The sequence below is a fragment of the Muscardinus avellanarius genome, assembly GCF_963383645.1.
Source record: "Muscardinus avellanarius genome assembly, chromosome: 4".
Lineage (NCBI taxonomy): Eukaryota > Metazoa > Chordata > Mammalia > Rodentia > Gliridae > Muscardinus > Muscardinus avellanarius.
Window position 1 is genome coordinate 31,330,492 of NC_137789.1, and position 18,903 is coordinate 31,349,394.

General features: G+C 34.4%; 1 protein-coding gene across 1 annotated transcript in view; it reads right to left on the reverse strand.

Annotated features, from left to right (window-relative positions):
* PKHD1L1 (PKHD1 like 1) overlaps positions 1-18,903 on the reverse strand; it is a gene marked incomplete at both ends in the record, with an annotated part of 159,996 nt that overhangs the window by 64,224 nt on the left and 76,869 nt on the right. Inside the window, 10 exon segments of the mRNA XM_080694743.1 lie at positions 1,563-1,699; positions 3,739-3,980; positions 9,630-9,759; positions 10,904-11,033; positions 11,679-11,758; positions 13,227-13,383; positions 13,741-13,897; positions 14,501-14,675; positions 16,281-16,430; positions 17,911-18,159. Of these exon segments, the coding sequence (XP_080550869.1) occupies positions 1,563-1,699; positions 3,739-3,980; positions 9,630-9,759; positions 10,904-11,033; positions 11,679-11,758; positions 13,227-13,383; positions 13,741-13,897; positions 14,501-14,675; positions 16,281-16,430; positions 17,911-18,159 (1,607 nt within the window).

An 18,903-nucleotide genomic window follows, 5' to 3' on the forward strand; every position in this document is an offset into this window, starting at 1 on the left:
GATTTTAGAGAAGGTACTCTTACTAACCACTCTTCTGTGTGTTCTTTCAAATAGCCTATGATGTAATAATTGTATACAGAGAATGCCAATATGTGTTTGTGTTTGTGTGTGTGTGTGTGTGTGTTTAATATAATTTCAAGGATGGAAAGTATTAGATCATCTATTCATTTTAATTTTCCACTAAAAACAGAAAAAAACTATTACTAAAGTTTAATATACAGACACTGACAATTCACTCAGTTCATATCTCAGGTGTTACAAGCATGTTATATATCTTAAGAAGAGGAGAATATTAAAATTTGGAGGGATTGATTCTGTCACTACCTAAGCAGTCTATGTGTGTCCAAGATGGGTGTATGGATTATGCAGTTTTTTCCTTCTTTCCTTTTTTCCTTCTTTCCCCTTCTATTCAATGTTTGCAAAGACCTGTGCTAAGCCGTAGTTATACAGACTGAATATTAATAAGATGTAGAAGACCTCCTTAAATGTCAGTAATAGCTTGCATATTTATTTGTCTGATCTCCTTAAATCTTTGTAATAGCTTACACTTTTTTAAATTTTGTGCTCAACTTATAACCCATTGAGAATCTACTATATAACATGCATTGTTCTCACTACAGAAGAATCAGCAAAGAAACAGACAAAATCTCTGAAATAATTCAGTTTATGTTGCAGAGGGAGAGGTTGAAAATAAAATAGATATCAAGTGCTGTGTGCATGTATGCCTCTATCACTCTGGACTTCATCATGATGTATGACTATAATGCACCAATAAAACTTAAAAATTGAAAAAATAAAATACAAAAATAGATAACATGAGTTGGAGTAAATGAAGGAAAGCAGGGTTTGGGCAGCAATTTCAAATGAAGGTGGTGAGAACATATATAAGAAAAAACCTGATGGAAATGGCAGTGAGAACCATGCAAGTAACTGGTAAAGGTGCATTCCAAGCAGAGTATGGAAGGAATTAAAATAGAAATGTGCTCAACATGGTCATACAAGGAAGGCTATGTGGCCAGCGTGGCATGAGCTAGAGGCAGAGTCATAGAATGCAAATTCAGAGGGCAACCAGGGGTCAGTCATGTGAGTCCTAAAGAAGGACTTGAACTTTCCATATTAGATGTAACAAGAATCTATTGAGAGGTATTGAATAAGACTGTAAAAAGGTCTGAATTATGCTTTTAAAATGTTACTTAAGTTGCAGTGTAGAAACTCCATTGGAATGAGGATGGAAGCAGGAAAACAAGTTAGTAGAAAATCACAGTCTTCCAGGTAAGAGCTGATGGTGATGGTGTCTTGGGTTTGGGATCAGGTGGAGGTAGAAGAGAGTGGCTTCCATGTTGTGGATGAGAACATAGGATTTGCTAATGAAGTTGATATGTGGTGTGAGAAAAAGAGAGAAACAAAAATTGACATGATCAAATGGGTAAATAATTGGATGTGTTAAAATTATTCACTTTTATGTTTTTCCTATTGGATTATGAGTAGAGTATGCCAAATAGCAAGCACTCAATACATATTCATTGCAGGGACAACTGGGATTTAACAATGATGACTCTTACCTCTACATACTCTATTCTTCCAGTTACCATGTTAGCACTAGGTAAAGGAGCGTGCAACATAATGCAACCTCCAAACTGGTCACTTCCTATTTCTTCTCCAAACTTTCCTTGAAGACATGTCTGTGTTGCAAATTCACCTTTAAAAATATTTTTGGGCATCATAAAAGAAAGACCATGTTGCAATACCTTTATTATATTAAGAAAAATTTCTTTTCATGCCTAATGGCTCCTTTTTATTCACATCTTCTTTCAATTGACTTCTGGAACATACTTACATGCATCCACATCATCTCCTCTTCTAGATGGTAAGAAAAGAAAGGACCTTGTCCACTTTTGCACATGCTTAAGTACTTACTTAGGTATTTTTAGAGAAAATATTAAATAAATATTTGAGTGGTTGAGTGAATACTGGTAAAGGTATTTTGACTTATTGTTTCAAACTTGCCCCCACAAATTTGGTACTAATACAAATAATGCAGTCTTATACTTGGATAGCACCAGAATATGTGTCTTGTCTCATGATCTTAAAATCATAGTTAAGTAGGCAAGGCAGGAAATAGTTTGAAACTAGGTTTCATGAACACTGTGAGACTCGATGCAGATGAACTTGAATCATATCAAGGACATTTGACATCAAATTCAATGAGCTTTACTTTATACTTCTCATTGAAGACAAGGATATTATCTAAGCTGTATCTATTATCATTTAACTCCTTATAGGATTATAATGATATTAATGATTACATACAACATTTAAAAGTTATATAAGATACACCATCCTTTCTACTGCATATAAACATCATGAGGATTCACAAATACCCAGTTTTCTTCTATTGGATATGTAAAGGCTTGCCCCAAACTCATTCCCTTGAAGTTAGGCACAGCCATGCACACAGCTGTAGCCAAGATAATCTCAAGAGACAGGCATCACTTCAGAACTAAAGCAATTAATTGTTGGTATTCTACCCTCTGGCCATCTCATGTTCTGCCTTAGATTATGGAAGTTCATGCTGAGATGGAGCCTCCATCGGCCTGAATCCTGGAACGATTATAATGAACAAAGTCTCCCAACTGACCCATATTGGACTAGACACATATGTCATAACTAAAAAAATAAATTTTTATCATTTCAAATCACTGAGATTTGGGGCTTGTTTACTAACAGAGCATAACCTAGTTCAGTGGCTCTTTAACTGGGGATGATTTTGCTTTCAGGGAACATTTTTGCAATATCTGGAATAATTTTTAATTGACATTATTGTGGGGAGTGTTACTAGAACTCAATCAGTAGAGGCCAGGTATATTGCCAAACGTTCTACAATGCACAGGACACAGCCCCAGGCAAAGGAAGACTGAGCCAATATCTCCAAAGTACTAAAAGTTGAGAAAGTCTGGTCTTGCCTATCCTGACAGGCTCAGATCTATATATCTACCTCTTTACCTTTCCATCTGTCCATTATCTGCCTGGGGATTATTAGTTTAAATATATATCTAGAATGAAACCACTCTCATACATACTGATCTGCAGATTTTTGGAAAAGAGGAAAAGCATTGATAAATCAAAAATTTGTTAAACAGATCATCATGAGATATAGCTTGCTATATTTTCTTGGTAAATTTAAATGATACAGCTTCTTAATTATGTGTAAGTCTATAATCATCAAGGCCTAATCTAAACACATAATAGAAAATCATAAGCCAAGCATCTTAGTGCATGCTTGTAATCCCAGTACTTGGGAGGCTGAGACAAGAGGAGCCCAGGTGTGAAGCCAGCCTTAGCAGCTTAGTGATGTCTCAGCAACTTAGTGAGATCCTATTTCCAAATAAAATATAAAATAGGTCTGGGGGTATAGCCTGGAGGTAGAAGGCCCCTGGGTTTCATCCCTAATACCAGAAAAAAAACCCAGAAATTATAAGTATAAAAAGAGACTTTATCAACAGAATCTAAGCACACTTATTTCTCCCATTAATGTCAAAATTAACTATTTTTATCAATATATTACAAAACACTTTCAGAATATTACTTAAAAACACTTTTTCAAATTTCTATGCTTACTGATATTTACAAGGCAGATTTGCAAGCTGAAACTGAAATAATGCATTTCAATATAAACCAGTTAAATTTTGAAAATGTGTAGCATGATTATACCAGTCACATGATAGCTGCCAAAATTACCTGTGTCAAACCCATCAGGACATGCTGGAATTTTTTCATTCCACTCTACATTATCAGATCCTCTTATTAAGATATTTCTTGTAAGAATTCCAACTTCTGCCCTTGCTTCAAACAGAGTCCCATCAGGGAGTGTGACAGAGGTCCCCAAATGTGTGTAATTCAGTGGAATATTCAGTGTGATGTTTATGCCGTCAGCTGACACAGATGCAATTGTCCTTTTTTCATTCTCTCGTTGACTGTGTCTGTAAAATTTTAACAATAAGAAATAACTTTCTATGCTAAAATGAAGCAGTATAATTTATTAATTTGGCATATTTGTTTGATGCTATTTCAACACTTTATTTGTGAACTAAGAAAAAAAATTTATGTCATGCAATATTCTAAAGAGTAATTTGAATATGGTATTTTATTCTTTCTTATGAAAAATGAATGTTTTACAGATCTATTTAAATTAAATTAAAAATTTTTGGGTGGTACTGGGGATGGAACCATTGTACCTCTGGGCTACACTCTCAGACCTATTTTATATTTTATTTGGAAACAGGGTCTCTTAAGCCAGCGAGGCTGGCTTCAAACCTGCATGATCCTCCTGTCTCCACCTCCCAAGCACAGGGATTTCAAGTGTGTGCTACCACGCCTGGCTGAAATTAAATATTTTACAAGTGTTAGATTTGTCCACAGAACTGTAAAAGCTTCAAAAAGTATTCAAAAGTAATGTTTAGTTAAAACTGTAAGGATCAGTCAGTACTTGGAAGGCTGAGACAGGAGGATTTCAGGTGTAAACACAGCTCCAGAAATTTAGCAAGACCTCATTTCAAAATAAAAAGAAGAATTTATGTCTTCCTAACCAGCATTACAAAAAAATACTCAAAGAAATTAACTGCAATGAAGAAATAAGTAAAAAATGCCAGGACCAATGAAACAATTTCCATCAAATAAATGACTAAGCAAAGAACACTATCTCAAAGGAAAGCTAAAACTCAAAATATTAAGAATTAAAAATCATCTATCAATAATCAACTGAACATAAAATGGCCTCAATAAAAAAATAAGGTAGGAAAATGAATTAAAAACTAAAATCCATCTATATGCTATGCTGTCTGCAAGCACACCTTACAAGTAAAGACACAGCTTACAAGTAAAGACAAATAAGACTTCAAGCTCAAGCTTATCAGAAGAGACAAAGAAGGTCATTTTTTACTGGTAAAAGGGACACTCCAGAAAGAGGAAATAACAATAGTCAACATTTACTCCCCAAACATAAGTGCAGCCACTTTCATAAACAAAACAAATTCTTTGTGACATTAAGTCACACACAGATCCCAATACAATAATACTTCAAGACTTCAACACTCCTCTCACCTATAGACAGATCTTCTAGACAAAAGGTCAGTAAAGATGCCTCAGACCTAAAGAATACCATAAACCAATGGAACTATTAGACATATATAGAATATATTTCACCCAACAACATCAGACACATTTTTTCTCAGCTGATCATGAAATTTTCTACAAAATAGACCACATCCTGGGCCACAAAGTGTGTACTAGCCAGTGGGAGACAGAAAATAATTATAATCGTAGCAGAAATCAATGAATTAAAGAATAAAATAATAATATAGGAAATCAACAAACCAAAAGCTAGTTTTTCAAAAAATAAACAAGATGGATAAACTATTAGCCAAACTAACCAAAAAAAGAATCAATCTAAATTAATAAAATAAGAGATGAAAAAGGATATATTACCACCAAGAGCATGAAAAGCAGGAGGATTATCAGAAACCACTTTGAAAAGCTATACTCTAACAAAATGGAAAACATAGAAGAAATTGACAATTTTCTAAACACATACAACCTTCCTAAATTGAACCAAGAAAATAAAGAAAATTTAACTAATAGCAATCAGAGATTGAAGTAGCAATTAAGAGCCTACTATCAAACAAAAACCCAGGACCAGATGGTTTCCCAAGTGAATTTTTCAAAACCTTTATAGAAAAGCTAATCCCAATACTCCTCAATCTATTCCATGAAATAGAAAGAAATAGAATTTCCCCAAATACATTTATGAAGCCAACATCATATTAATATCAAAATTAAGTAAAGATAGCTCAAAAAAAGAAAATTATAGGCCTATACCATTGATAAACTTAGACACAAAACTGCTAAACAAAATACAACATTTATTCAAAATTTCATCAAGAAAATCATATAGCATGACCAAGTATGGTTCATCCCAGGGAATGCAAGGCTGATTCAACATATGAAAATCAATATATGTAATTAATCACATAAACATAACCAAAGACAAAAATCACTTAATCATTTCAATACACACTGAAAACGCATTTGAAAAAAATCCAACAGCCATTTATGCTAAAAGCACTTCAGAGAATCGGAAGAGAAGGAACATATCTCAACATCATAAAGGCAATATACAATAGGCCCATAGCCAATATCCTATTAAACAGGAAAAAATTGCAAGAATTTCCCCTAAAAAACAGGAACAAGACAATAATGTTCATTATCACCACTTCTTTTCAATATAGTACTTGAAAATCTAGCCAGAGAAATAAGGCAAAAGAAGGAAATCAAAAGACTACAAATAGAAAAAGAAGAACTAAACTATCTCTATTTGCAGATGACAAAAAACTATACATAGAAGACCCACCAAACTCAACCCAAAGCTTATAGAACTGATTAACAAATTCAGCAAAGTATCTGGATACAAAATCAATCTTAAAAAATTAAAAACTTTCTTGTATGTCAACCATAAATTCACCGAAAAAATATCCAGAAAATCCATCTACTTAGGATATTCCACAAAATATACTTAGGAATAAAATAACCAAGGAGATAATAAACCTCTACAAAAAAATATGAAACATTGTAAAGAGAAACTGAAGAAAACCTTAGGAGATGGAAAGATTGTCTATGTTCTTGGATAGGCAGAATATATATTATAAAAATGGCCATTCTTCCAAAAGTGATCAACAGATTATACACAATACCCATTAAACTACCAAAGTTATTACTCAGAGACAGAAAAATCAGTTATGAAATTCAATTGGAACAATAAAAAACCCAGAATAGGCAAAGTAGTTCTTAGCAATAATAACCATGCAGGTGGCATCACAATACCTGACTTCAAACTATACTACAAAAACATAGTAATAAAAACAGAATGGTACTGGCATAAAACAGACAGATAAACCAATGGAGCAGAATAGAAGACTCGGAAATAAGTCCACAAACTTTCAGCTAATTGATTTTTTACAAAGTGGCCAAAAACATTTTTTGGGTAGATACCATTTTTGGGTATCTACCCAAAAGAATGGAAACCAAACTACCAAACTAATGCATGAGTATCTATGTTCATAGCTGCATAATTCACATGTGTCAAACAATGGAACCAGCCAAAATGTCTATCAACAGATGAATGGATTATAAAACTATGGGATATGTACAAAACAGAATATTACTCATCCGTAAAGAAGAACAAAATGACATCATTTGTGGGGAAAGGGATAGAGCTGGAGAACATTATGCTAAGTGAGCTTATTCAGTCACAAAAAGTAAAAAAGAATCAGATGTTCTCCCTAATACTTAGAAGCTAGGGAGAAAAAGGGTCATAGGAGGAACTATAGACAAAAAGGAGATACTATACATGAGCAAATAAGGTGACCTAACTGAGGAGGATGGGAGGGGAGAAGAGGTAAATTCTCTAATGCACATTCTGTACATTCATAAATATATCAGTGTCAATTAGTAAATCAAACATGAGGAGAGGGGGGAGGGCATGGGGTGGGAATTAAGGAAGCACTACATGAGTGATGTGTGCGTGTATGCCTCTACCGCCTTGTACTCCATTATGATGTATGACAACAACACACCAATAAAAATTTAAATAAAGATGACATAATATTCACAGTATGAGGGATTGAGGATCCAAATTCAACCAAGAGCAGGGAAAACTGTTAGGAAGATATGACAGGGACAGAGCCAAAGAATTTGTGATGTGTGGAAAATTAAGAACAATGGTAATAGGGAGTTCACTGGGAAAGTTTTTGTGAAAAAAACTAAAGATTTAAAGGGCAAAACTAAAAAAGGATAGTAAGAACAAAATAATTGAAATGAACATATAATATTTGAGCAATTTAATTTTAAAAAAGATAACGATAAAAGAAGCTAGGAGATACAGAACAACAAAGTTGTTTTTCAAGACAGTGGATTTTCAGAGAAATCTAGATTCTCAAAGGACCCTGGGAGGTAACTGTGGAGGAAGAGGAGAGGGAGAGATAGAGAAGAGGATGAGTCAGTGGTACAAGATCTCACAGGTGGTGTGGGAAACGGGTGTCATCTGGTCTGCCCTGGATCCACATGTTACAGCAATTGCTTTAGAAAAGAGTTCTAAAAGGCATTCGTATATGTTCTATGTACCTAAACAATATTTCCTTTCTTTGTAGTAATATCTAATGCTTGTAAATAACTTACTTTGAGCTATGTTCTATTCTAAGGACTTTGAACATATTAACTCATTGATCTTTACAATAATTCTGTGAGATAGATACTGATCACATTGTAATTCTTTTTTTTAAATTTTTTTTTATTGGTGCATTATATTCATACAACTTATTGGGGTAAAAAACTTGTGTGTACAAACATGTACTCATCGCTGATTTAACCCCTACAGATGGAATAATATGGATCCAAAGCTGGTAAGCAGTTTTATTGGGAATGGACACAGACTGGCTGACTTGAGAAGTCATTTGCTTATCCCCTGGCTTTACAAATTCTCAGATAGGATTTACCAATGAAATGGTAAACAATGAGTTATATTTAGTGGAAACTCTCTAATTTTTATTTCTTAAAACTTAAAAAGCTCTATGCTAAATTAAAGACTTTTATTTCATATTGAAAAGCTATAAATGATTTTTTCTATTCTATTAATGAGATCTATGGTTTTCATGCTTTTATATTTTGCTATTGTGTAATTAAAATTTCTTCTAAGGCAGAAAAAAGGGCAGTTACAAATCTAAGTATATGTTTAAATCTTTCTAACATCTATAATATTATTTTAACTTTGAAAATGGCAAACTGAAATTTTAATTTTTAAATCGAGTCATGTCTTTAACATTAATCACTATTTGCTTCTTGATAAGCATAACCATCTCCAATCGTATGACCCATAATTCTAACAAGAAAGCAAAATTAGGACTCATCTTATCTCTACTCCCTGTCATATTTAAGGTAGCTATATTAGTGTTTTTTCTTTTATTTATTTTCTAAAATATATAACTAAACAAAATTAAGAGTCATAAGCAGTTTCAATTTTTAAATGTCAGTTACCTAAAAGTTCATGTTAACCACCACTCTTTTCTAATGATTTCTTTCCTAATGACTTTTCCTCAGTCATTACTAACAATTTTGTTCCAGGAGAGCCACTGGGAAGACCATAAGATAAGAAAGGTTTACTAGCTGCTTTCAATCATATTTGTTGGTAACCTCAAACAAAAAAAGCTCATCTCTATGTTTACATTCATGAATGTACTTAATTAAAGCTCAAAATCAGATGATTTCAAATGACTTTACTAGCCAAATGCATTATTTAAAATTAAATCTTACATGGCAACCTTACCAGGTTAGAAAAAATATTTTATTAGTACATATTTATTTTATAGGTTCAGATTTGTATTTTTCCTTATTGTAAATGCAGTCACTGAAAAGTCAGCACACAGGTGATTCTCCAAATGGTAACATCTGGCACACATGTATTTGCCTATCCATGTTTCTTTACTAAATGGTTCAATTTTAAACCAAATTTCATGGACCTTCTGAAGTCTCCCTTTTTTACACAGTGAAAAACAAATCTCTGTTCTAAATTAAAATCATACCTGTGCCCTGTGCTGGCAATTACAATGTTATCTCCTGCTTTCCATGTTACTGCTTCTTGTAAAATCAAAGTCCGTTCCCCTGCCTTAGCAGTACGAGCCAAACGCGTCCAGACCACGGGAACAGGCAGACCTGGCACCAACACACAAACAGAACGTTTCTTCAAATGTACTTTGTAGATTACTGAGACTTTACGAATTTGAATCTTTCCCTAGGTTAAATCAATTCTGCGAAGGTTCTTTTCTACCGTAGGACTTCATCCCTGTCTCAAAAAATAAATGTGAAGAATGCTTATCTCGGGAAAGAATGCTTTAGATGTATAATATATGATTCTACAAAACTAAAAAGAATCCTTCTGCCACGCAAACTAATTCTTCTTCATTTATAACAATCTTCTTTATAGAAACATAAGTGTGCTGTGTTCATACTGATAAAATAGGCAGAGGCCTGTTTTCTTGTTTTTGTTGACAGGAATTGCTTAAACTGATAAATTGGAGGTAAATAATGTGTAAACTTCTAAGAAATTTATAGTAGTGCTTATAACAATTTAGGTCATTTATGGTCAAAATAAAGTATACTGTTCATGACATTCTAAATTTATAAAAAGGCATAGATTATTGCAATAAAGAAGACTTCAATATAAGATTCACATCATACTTCCCTTTAAATAAATATTTTTTTCTTTTGTTTTTGGTACTAGGAATTTAACTCCAGGTCATTCTACCTCTGTGCTACACTCTCAGCCCTTTTTATGTTTTTATTCTGAAATAGGATCTCACTAGTTTGCTTAGTTATTGCGGCTGGCCTTGAACCCATGATCCTCTTGTCTCAATCTCTCAAGTACTAGAATTACAGGTGTGTGTTCACCACTGCATTTGGTTTCAAAAATTATTTTTACTTGTTGACAATTTTTGGAATATAGCTGTGGAAAAGTACAACTACAAATTTATTGATATGATTTAGAAATAATCCATTTACAGATACATATGTAAGAAATTACAAAATCTCCTGTTTTCAGATTCAATGCCTTTTCCTGAAGGAAGTAAACACTCATAATGTACTGTGCTAAGTGCAAAACAAGACAAAAGAGGCTTGAAAGTGGACGGAAGTGGGTAAGAGAAAATCCGTAGAGATGGCCCTCACTGAAAAGTGACTGACCTTGTTTCTGAGTTTTGATAGTAGGGTAGGAAAAAGAAGGCGAGAGGGGCAAGCAGAGGTTGTTTAAAGAAACAAGAAGCCTGGCTGGCTTTCACTAAGCCAGCCTCTGCCTTAGTACCATGCAGATCCAGAATTCCCTCTCGCACGGCCAGTGTTTTGGCACCATACACAGGGAGCTCAGGAGATCGCAAATGCCCATGCAAGGTAATGATTGCCTTGTGTTGGAAAGGGGATGCTTCTGTCCCGATCTGCAAGAGATTTCACATTTCACCAGGATCATTCAGAAAATTAAAATTTGATATCCACAATTCTTTTTTTTTATTTTTGTTACCAGTGATTGAACTTGTTGGAACTCTATCTCTGAGCTACACCCATAGCCTTTTAATCTTATTTTTTTTAATTTTGGGTCAGAGTCTGGTTCAACTGCCCATGCTGGCTTTGAACTTGTCATCTTCCTGCCTCAGCCTCCCAACTCCTAAAATTACAGGTGTGTGCCACTGCACTGGCTTTAAAATCCACAATTCTGATCATGCAAAAGTAAATTTTTATACTAATATAAGAAAACTAAGCTGAGCGTGGTGGCGTATGCTTATAATCCCAGCATTCTGGGAGGCTGAGACAGAAAGATCGAGGTTCCTGGACAGGCTCAGCTACTTAGTGAGACCCTTTGCAACTAAGTGAGAACCTGTTTCAAAATAAAGAATAAAAAATAGGGCTGGTATTGTAGCTCGGAGGTAGAATGGCCCTGGGTTTCATCCCCAGTGCCACACAAAAAAAGAAACAAAATTTAAAAAGACAAGCTTAGGTGGCATTAGCATAATTAGCTCTCCATTTTACACATTTTTTTAAAAAAAGAGATTAACAATGATCATATGTCATATTCTCTTGCATACCTGAAGAAGGCCTCCATCTGTAATTAGAATGTTTTCTGCCTGAAGTTCAATGTCAGCCTCATCAAATATTAGAGTTCCACCTATGAAGCATAAGATTTTTAAACATAAAAAAAGTATCATTCAAAGTTACCTACTAAATTATAAATTAAAATTTAATTTCTCATCCCTGGACTGTGATCTCTATGCATGTCACTTTGCTTCCACTCTTTGGTAACATAAAAGTATAAAAACTTCAAATAAAATAGAAAAACAAATTCTAGGGCAGATTATTTTCCCTTAACAATTTGCTTTTTTAAAATGCTATTAAATAGTGCTCTTACACAAATGAATTCTACAAATAGAGGATTTTGAAATATAAAATAAGAATAGGTGCCAGGCATGGTGGCGCATGCTTATAATCCCCGCGCTTGGGAGGCAGAGACAGGAGGATCGCACAGGTTCAAAGCCAGCCTCGCTGGCTTAAGAGACCCTGTTTCCAAGTAAAAATATAAAAATAGGTCTGGAAGTGTAGCCCGGAGGTAGAGGGGGGCTTCCAAGAACCCCAGTACCACCAAACATATATATATATATATATATATATATATATATATATATATAAAACAAAATGAAAAAGCATGTTTATAGAAAACATTATAAAGCTAACATTAGCTCTGAATTTTAGCCACTAATATGTACTAGCAGTAATTCTAGCTTGATTAGCTTTACTAAGAATATCCAGAGTTGCATTTTTATGAGATTGATGTAGATTTGTAGACAGTAAAACTTTACTTGTCTAAAGACTAATAACTTTACATAATAACTTTACATATTTTAATAACTTACATAATTATTATTACAGAATTATTTAGAAGTCTAAAATAGTATAATTACAAAATTCTTTGAGCGGCTAAAATTGTTAAGGCAAAATTTATGTACTAAAACCACAAGCACTTTACTCTTATTACTTAATCTTACTTTTTATGTAATTGTAATATTTGTGGTTATTTCTACTAGGAAGAGAATTGTAGGATTTTTTGTTTTTGTTGATTTTTGTTGTTGGGAGAGAATTCAAGGAACAGAGAGAATCCCAGGTAACTTGAAAGCAGGTTCATAGGAAAGGTGATTTTCTGGCTTCCAAAGGAGACAGGGTGTCATTTAGGATAGACTTTAACACTTTGCTATAATTCTGTAACTCCTGGGATCCACCATATTGGTGCTTCTGAAGAGGGAAATGTTATTTACTGTAGTAATCAATTAAATAGAAGTACATGGGCATGCTCAACCTTTTCCCTGCTGTTACTGAAACGTAAGAGTCATGAAACACTAACTAAAAGACACAACCGTGTGTATCCAATAACTCTGATATTTTCTATTCTATCTTGTTAAAAGAATACTGCTTGCAACACACTAAATAATATAACCGCAAATAGATTATGGTGCCTAATTTAGAAAACAACATTACACTATATATTAAATACATAATTCGATGAAACTTGATTAAATTAACTTCATAGGAAAAGAGTCCATAGGTAGAGCCTAATATACAGATTTTTTTTTCCTGAAATTTACCCTGAATAAGCAACATTTTCAGAATAGGGGTACTTTGATCCAGTAAAATGATCTGTCCTTTTGTAATGACAGCAAGTGATCCTTCCTCTGGAGGGGATTTTCCTCCCCATGAGAAGCTGGAGGACCAAACATCGACATACAGGAAGTTGGCATTTCCCTGGAACAGAGCATGAAAGACTTTAACATTTGGAAGATTTATCAGACTTTTTTCAATTTCTCAAAGAAAGAAATCTAATTGCTCATTTTATTATTAATATATAGCTTTAAATATGTGATGGCTCTCTCTTAGCTTATTTCATGATAACAAATAGCCCATTGCTTATTACTCTACAGAATAATTAAAAACTAAAATAATAAAAATGTTAGTAATAAACAACATAAATTTACATCTGTTATGGCCACAGTTCAGTTAACTTCTGTAGATATTATGGTAAAACATCCATTACCAATGAGCCCACCTTCCGTAATGCTAGTTTTTATATGGCTGAGACTAGTGTACTCAGAGCATTGTTACCCCCTTGGCCAGGCCGATGTCCCTGATGTTGACTTGAACTGGAGCCCACCCAGAAGGAGTATGGGCTTTGGTCATGCAGACGATGTGTGTCTGGTTGGAATACTCAACATCACATTCAGCTTCAGCTATAGTGATACGAACATCCTGTGTATGTTTGCTGTAATTAAAAAATGAAAAATACAACATAAATATTTTTCTCAAATTTCTACATCATATTGTCAAATCCCTTTATTCATATGTGTTATTGTGAAAGTAATGATTTCGTCCTATGAGAGTACAGATCAACACTTCTTTTTTTCACTATTAAGACTTTGAAATATTTGTTGGGTAAGGAGATGAAGAGGTCAGGAATTGCAACTGCACTAGCTAGTAAGCCTTCAGTATTATAGGAAGAAGAGTCTGGGTTCAAATTAGTGAGAGATTCTTTGTTGGTATCCAAATAAGTGCCTTTGTAAGAAACTTCAAGTATCATTTTGTCTACTCAAAATTTTTATCACATTTACAAAACTCTATTGGATAAAAGACATCTTTTAAGATAAAGCAGAAAGTTTCTGACAGTAGGAAAGTGGCTGGGATGGAGGAAGTACTCAATAAATGTTTGCTAAATATCTGTGCGATTTTGTGCCTCGAGTGTGACCTGTGAGTAGAAAGGTGCACATTCTGCCGCTATATTTAAGCAGCAGAGAAAGCACAGCTGCTAGAGTCTGGAGACATGCCTCCGTGTGCACGTGTGTGTGGTGTGTGTGTGCACGCACTGTACCTGAATCCGGATCCTGAGACCGTAAGCCTGGTGCCCCCTGCTGTCCCGCCTCTCCTGGGAGATAGGTCAGTAATGAGTGGAGTCAGGGACAGTGTGTATGTAAATAGGGTCGTGGACTGTGACTCTTCTTTCCCATTGACCACACTCACTTCACAGGCCTGGTCAGGTTCACTGCCTAGGACAAGAGGGTCAAACTGAGCATGGTTCTGCCATCGGGCCCTTAATCATTTATTTTATTTTCAATAACATCACCCTTTCTTCCTATGATCACATTCTAATATACTTAGGCAGCAGGGGAAAAAATTAAACTCACTAGCAATAGCAAAAACATTCCACAGACCATGCACATTATCAGCAGGGATATTGTGCATGGTCTCCCTTGGAACCTCTTACTGTCCACAATTTTATGGACATGCCTGCTTAGTTTTCTAACCCTAAAGGAAGGGTTCAACATGGCAAGTGAGGAGGAATTGTTAAATCAATACACTGACACTAGTGAGGAGTGACTCTGAAGGCAAGATAGGGGACAGGAGACTACAGAAACCCAAGAGTTAAAAAAAGCAGCCTAGAAATCTCGCCAAATCTCAACAGCATTGCTGCACACTCTATCAGGATGCAAACTCCAGGGCTGAAATGATAAAAAAAAAAGCAGCCTGGTTGTAAAAAGGTTACAATTTCTTCAATATTCCTTGTTTAAAATGTCAAGGAAGCAAAAAGTATTCAGAAAAGCTTCATCAAATTCTGCTACTTCTTAAAAGTTTGCCCTAAAACATATTCTTTATGCATCTAGAATAGCCTCATTGTGTAAGTACCTTCTCAAAGTTTATGAAATAATAACTAAAAAATTAATTGCATTTGCCTGGTGTGGTGGTGCATGCCTGTGATCCCAGTACTGGGAGGCTGAGACAGGAGAAATGCAGACCCCAAATTGGCTTTGGCAATTTAGCAGAGCTCTCCACTTAGCAAGACTCTGTTTTCAAATAAAAAGGGCTGGGAGTGTAGATCAGATGTAGAATCATCCTGGGTTTAATCCCCAGCACAATACATGTGCGTGTGCACACACACACACACACACACACACACAAATTAATTGTATAAATTACAAGATTTTTAAACTCCACAATAACCCATGAAATTAGGGTTGATAATTTCTCCATTTAATATAGAAACGGAAGCAGAGAAGAGTTTAGTTACTTCACTAAGGTTTCACAGTAAGTGGCAAAATTGAGATCCAGGGACTTCTTAAATCAGGTTCTCATTAATATATGCAAATAAAAGCAATAATAGCAAATCACATATCATGTTCTAGATAGCATTTAATTCACTTTTCATGCATGAACCTCACAATAATCCTACAAAGTACATTACTGTGATTAAATATCATGTTATAGATGAAGAAAATAAGGCACAAAAAGGTTAAATTTCTTGCCCAAAGACACAAAGCTAGGGTTTGAATCTTTGCAATCAGGTTTACACTTAAAACCATCACACTATTCTATTTTTAAGGGAAACCTAAGACACTCCTAAGAACTAAAGATATTTTCTCTGTTTGGCACACTCAAGAAACTAAGTACTCCTACTTTATGTCATAAACTGAAAATCTTTCAAGATTTGTAAACTGAGAAAGCAAAGCTTGGAATAAATTGCTTAAGACCAGGATAATCATAAAAATGATTGAATTATTTACAAAGAAGCTATGAAACTGAAGAAAGAAATTTAGACTGTGATCTTTTTAAAAATTAACCATTTCTCAAAGTCTGCATTTTTTCTCACGACTTACCATTATTAGGTGGAATCTCACATAACAGTGTTGTGTAATTAGATTGTCGATTGTCAACTGCACATCCTGAGCCACAGACCAATACAGTTGAGCTGTGTGGATTGAAGCCAGTGCCTGTCACAGTCATGATTTGGCCACCACCGAAGCTCCCTCGTGAAGGCAAATACAAGGGGGAAATAAAATGAATTAAAAGGAAACCGTCAGTGTGCCTACTTGCTTAACTTTATTTAAAAACCATACAATACAAGTTAAATGAAAAATTTCCTCAGGTCCTAACTGAAGGAGATAGGAGGAGGACACCTCAATGGATGTGACGTACATAAACTTTTATAAGCCAATTGTTCTGCTAAAGATAATAATGTGGAAAGAAAGAAGGGGTGTGGTGGGAACTGGGGAAAGACTCAATGAGTGCTGTGTTCACGTGTACCTCTATCACCCGAATGCCATCAAGATGTATGAGTACAATGCACCAGCAGAAAACTTAAGAAATAAATAAAAAGCTACCCGAAGACATTAAACTATCTCTTGTGGTCCTCTTATACCACATCTTTGTATTCTAATAAAATGCTTCTCTTTAAATAACCCCTTTTATTATTAAATAATAAGTTTTTTAGATCTGAATTTATTATACTAATAAAACAATATCTTTTGATTTTAATGTTTTAAAATTTTCACTGAGTAAATACTATACCTGGTAATTGCTATAAACTATTTCTAGAAACTACAATTTTATTTAAAAAGAAGATGTAACAAAAAATTTCTAAGTAGTTAAAACATAAGCATAATGTTACAATTTTAGTTGAGTATACTGGTTATACTTTCTTACGGATTTTAACCAGTAACAGAACTTTCAACTAGAAAAAATACTATTTGCTTGGTATGGTGGCACACACTTATAATCCCGGTACTTGAGAGACAACAGGAGAATTGTAGGTTTACAGCCAGCCTCAGCAACTTAGACCCTGTTTAAAAGAAAAAAATATATATAGGGCTGGGCATGTAGCTTACAGATAAGATGTCCCTGAGTTTAATCCTTCATTCCAGAAAAAAACAAAAAGAAAAGAAAATATATTTTTTTTGCCAGATGTGGTGGAACATGCCCGTGATCCCAGTACTTGGGAGGTTTAGACAGGAAGATCACAGGTTCAAGGCTAGCCTCAGAAATTAATGAAACTGTCAGCAATGTAGAGAGACCCTGTTTTGAAACAAAACAAAACAAAACAAAAAAATAAAAGAGCTGGAGGTGTAGTGTAGAGATAAAATGCCCCTGAGTTCAACCCCCAGTACTACAATACTCCCTTCTACACACACAAAAACAACACAATTTTCTGGAAATAAATACATGTCAGTGATGGCTAAACACTATTTTTTAAAATTCCATATATAGCCTTTTAAATAGGACTAAATGATAAATGAACTAGTTAGTACTAAGAGATATTTAAGGCATTAGCCTGATATTTTAGAGTGATTAAGATTATTGCATGTGCATTTGTTTGATGAGTGAAGGAAAATATCTTAATGTGCCATAGGAAGCACACATTTTAGCAGTGTTCAAAGAATATGTGTTTTTTTTTTTCTGAATGGATGTGTTTCCTAAAACAGTATACATCTCCCACACATGCATGAATACCTTGACGTGGATGAATGCTGTGAATTAGAAGAGGGTACTCAAACACAGCAGTGGACACGGCGGAGCCCTTGGTCTTATGACGCATCCTCACTGGGAAAGTGCCACCAGCTTGGTCTCCCACAAGGCACTGCAGCACACTGTCACTGACCACGGTTACATTACATGGAATGTCATTTATCATCACTGAAATTTCCGATCTTTCAGTACCAAAGTTAGAGCCAGTGATCTCAATTTCAGTTCCTGGTGGACCTTAAATAAAGTAAACCATATAAACATATATCTAAATTCGAATACGTATGCATGCATTAAAAGCCATACCTCTTTATACTTCTGTAAATAAAATTATATCCAGTGCTTTAAAACTCATATAAAGATTACCATAAATGCCATGTCACATACATTTTGTCTGTAACATGCATGGCAGTCTCTTGTATATTAACTGAGATAAGTAACTTATCTCAGTGTTTATTATTGCCCAGCCCTTTTGTTCATTCTACTAAATTTTAAGTTACTAATTCAAACTAGCAATGAGGAGAGGAGGGGAACAGAGGGAAGACCTAGAGTTAGAAAGTATGAATGTCTGAGCAGACATGGTGGATTGGAGTATATTTTAAGGATGAGGCTCACTATTTTTTATTCTTGGTACTTCCTCCCTTACCCCCAATATTAGAAACTCTTTTTGAGAATAAACTATATTTTTATTAACTCAAATATTTTAACAGCTAAGACTTGATACTAACTATGATATGTAAATAATTAGGTATACGATAGTAAGTTCAGAAAAAGGCAATTAATTTGAAAACTTGTAGGTAAATGCTGATGTTAAGGCCTTGAATGAATGTACACAGAACAAAGAATTTCAATCTATTTGTTTCTTTGCTTCTTTCTTTTGATGAATGTATATTGACGGTGTTGAACATATGGAAGTTTTCTTAGGCCATCTAGATGAATACACATTTACTTAAATTTTAAATGAATAATAAATAATCTCTG